General features: G+C 45.5%; 1 protein-coding gene across 1 annotated transcript in view; it reads left to right on the top strand.

Annotated features, from left to right (window-relative positions):
- The window catches only part of zgc:92140 (uncharacterized protein LOC447854 homolog), a 24,467-nt gene extending 22,738 nt beyond the window's left edge, over window positions 1–1,729 (top strand). The window contains exon 6 of the mRNA XM_068319808.1: window positions 322–1,729. Coding sequence (XP_068175909.1) covers window positions 322–366 — 45 coding nt within the window. The 3' untranslated portion in view covers window positions 367–1,729. The remainder of the gene's footprint in view (window positions 1–321) is intronic.
- Window positions 1,730–3,500: the final 1,771 nt, after the last annotated feature.

Genomic DNA, 3,500 nt, shown 5'->3' with positions numbered 1-3,500 from the left:
CCAATCAAATAAAAATAGTGTTTTAAGGCTCTGATTAAAGCTGGTAAGGCTGCAGACAGCAAAGGAAGGCAGTTCATCACGAAACAACAGAACAGCCTACCTGTCAGCACTTCACCGTGTCATCCGGTAGTTACTGATGCCAGAACCTGCAGAAAGACGAGGGTTGGTTTCAACATGCTTGGGGTAACGGGGGGTGTAGGGGGTCAGAGTTGGTTATTTAAAGGAGGCTATTTCTGAGAATACTTAAGTGGAACAAATTAGAGCGAAGAAAGCGTGAAAATTATGCACATCTCATATTCTCTTGAATCCCTTTCTACGCAGGGGAGAGACTACTGCTCGGAGGAAGAGGAGGAAGATGGGACATAGCACACAGGCCCCCCAGGATTTGACCCCACTGAGAGCCTCAATGTGTTTGTTTGTTTGTGTGTGTCTGAGGGGAAGAGATTGGAACCAGTGTTTAAACGGTGGGACGTCAATGTGACCGGATGCTGTATGTGTTGGTATGAGCATGTGTGTGTGTGTGTGTGTGTGTGTGTGTTTGAATGTATGGCAAAGATAGTATTTTAAACAAAGGTAACGGAGTGAGGGATACATGTGTGAAATAGAGAGAATGGAGTCAAGAAGACTTTCTTCAGAGGCTAAAGCCGTCTTCTCGTAACGTTTCATCCTTTCAAGCCCCTGAGCGGACAGACGGACGTGGCAGAGCGATGAAGGGACTGACGGATGAAAGGAGGGAGAGATGGAGGAGGATGTGTGGACGGATGGAAAGATGCCACTGTGAGCGGAGAAAAGAACTCATCACTGTCCGATCAAGGAAACAATTTCTCAAGCAGATCCTCATCCCTCCATCTGTCCACCCGTATCTGTACGTCTGTGCCGCCTGAATATTTAATTCCTGCAATTCCACAAAAGAAACTCCCAAATATGGAGACCCAGTAAGGACAAATGTCTCACTGAGATGTTGTGTAGAGAACAGAGGGACACACGAGTCAAGACAAGAAGCTTGTGGAGGAATAGATGGTGAAGGAGCTACGAAACACCACCAGGATCCACGTTGAACTTTTGGGTCCACCTACAGCCATAAGGGACTGGGGGAGGAAGAAGAAGGTTGTTTGTGATATTTGAATCAGAAGGAGGGAGTGACCTGGTGATTTAGGAACTCCTACCTTCTGAAGTCAAAGGTGTTTTTTTTGTTTTTTTTGTTCCACAACCAGTGCAGTTATTATTTCCTTTTCTCATGCTCTTTTCTTCAGTTTGTTTTTAGTCTTGGCTTCAGTCTCAGCGTATAATCATCACTCATCAATGTCATTATCATCCTCATTACCGCAGCAGAAAGACTGAGGCAGCGTCGGCTCAGAGCATCTGTCTTTCAACCTGATTCATCTTCCTTCACATGCCGTCATGCGCAGATCCGCACAAACATGGCATCTTATTGTAACACACTCCCATCCGCACCCTCGGCATGTACATATAAACCACACAAACACACACATTCTTGTATCCCTTTCATTTCACCAGCAGACAGTCGTGTGCGTCAATCTGAGTTATTCTGTAGAGCTCTATTTCTGCTTTGGGTGGCACACAGCAAACCAGGCTGAGCTCCAGCAGATGGTGTGTGTTTGCCATGTAGACACAGACCTGATCACACATTTTGTTGTCATCTTTACTGGATACTTCCTGTTGTATTATTTTGAATACCTTTTTTCTATTAAAATCAAAATGAAGACGCTCTTGCTGTTTTTGGTGTGTGGGTCCATTCCTGTGGTCATGCCACCTCAAACCGCTCAGACCAGACTCACTCAGAGCTGCAGGGCCGCATTATGCCGCCTGCTGGCAGAGTACTGGTACTGCAGTCTTGGATGCACCACAGTCCTGTAAACGCGTTTAATCCATAATAAAACACACACACACACACACACACACACACACAATCAAGATAGGTCCAACAATGAACTTTTATTTATTTGAATGAGTTTCAAATTAACATTTAAAATGTAACTGACTTCATGCTGAAGGGAAACAGCATGTGCACACAGCTCTCTCTCTGTGTGTGTGTGTGTGTGTGTGTGTGTGTGTGTGTGTGTGTGTGTGAAATTATGCATGTGTAAAAGTTTAAAAAGGAGTTCTGTGGATTATAAAGTGTAAATGATCAACTTTTTGCCCACTGCTGATGCTGAACTCTTGCACCTCTTTTTTTATTTTTTTTATTTTATATACTAGTCTGATCCCTCAAGGGAAATTAAGAAAGCACACTTTAGTTAGTAGTTCTTCAATCAAATGCAGGCCTACACATCCCACTGTCAGACCCCACTCCGGGTGTTTTTGGGCGGGAGCGGGAATCGGACCGCCGATCTTGGATCATAGGACGACCCGCTCTACCGCTGAGCCACTGCCGCCTCTTCTGTGTCTCCTGTATTGTCCTCTTCTTCTGTTGTCTCGTTTCAAAATCTGCAGCACTCAACAGTCGCTGTAAATCATCCCCATGTATGTAGAGTAGAACTTTACGGATCCTTTAAGGAGGTTCCGTAAGGGAAAATAACTTCTCCATCGCACGACACACATCACAGTGACCACACAAAAGCACACAAAAAAAGCTCACAGAAAGTAGTACCAACACTTAGAAAGAATAAAAATAACCCACCATGAATACACAAGTAAAAAGGAATAAATAAGCACAGGAAAGTTAAAGTGTTTCTAGTGTTTGCAGTGTTTATGGTTATTATGCGCCTCATCCCTCAGCTCCAGTGTGGACTCTCTTCTTCTTCATCTCCCAGAGAGGAGTCGAGCAGTTTAATGGCTCAGGTGATGAAGGAGTTCTTCAGTCTTTAGTCCTGCGTGTTGGGAGGAGCAGCCTCTGGCTGGTCAGGCTTCTCCTGCTTCTCTGGTTGTTTGCTACGGTGTGCAGTGGGTGGATGACCATCGTCCATGATGTCCAGCAGTTTGTCCAGAGTTCTCCTCTCTGCCACCGTTGCCAGAGGGTCCAGCTTCATCCCGACCCCTGAGCTGGCCCGCCTGGTCAGCTTCTCCAGCCTGGTGCCTGATGCAGTCCCACCTCCACCTTGAACTCCTCTGTCACACCTACAGCACACCTCACCACTGTCTTACAGTCCTCATACATGTCCTGCACTGCTCTAACATACTTCTCTGCCACTCCAGACTTCCTCATACAATACCACAGTTCCTCTCTGGGCACCCTGTCATAAACTTTCTCCAGATCTACAAAAACACAATGCAGCTCCCTCTGGCCTTCTCTGTACTTCTCTATCAACATCCTCAAAGCAAATACTGAATACATCTGAATCTGTCCTATACAGAAGAGATTGTGCTGCAATGTGCTGGTTTCATGTGTTTAAGGACATTACACTGCATGGGAAAAAGTGTCACCACATATCAGTGTTTTTGTGTTGACGTTTACCTTGCATTCAGTGCAAATACTTGTGTTATTGTGTCCCACCTCATGGAAAGAATATACTGGGTTCAAATCCCGCTGAGGACCGGGA

Source organism: Antennarius striatus, chromosome 7, assembly GCF_040054535.1.
Source record: "Antennarius striatus isolate MH-2024 chromosome 7, ASM4005453v1, whole genome shotgun sequence".
Taxonomy (NCBI): Eukaryota; Metazoa; Chordata; class Actinopteri; order Lophiiformes; family Antennariidae; genus Antennarius; species Antennarius striatus.
Note: the sequence above shows the minus strand (reverse complement) of the source record. Positions and strands in the feature narration are given on the sequence as shown.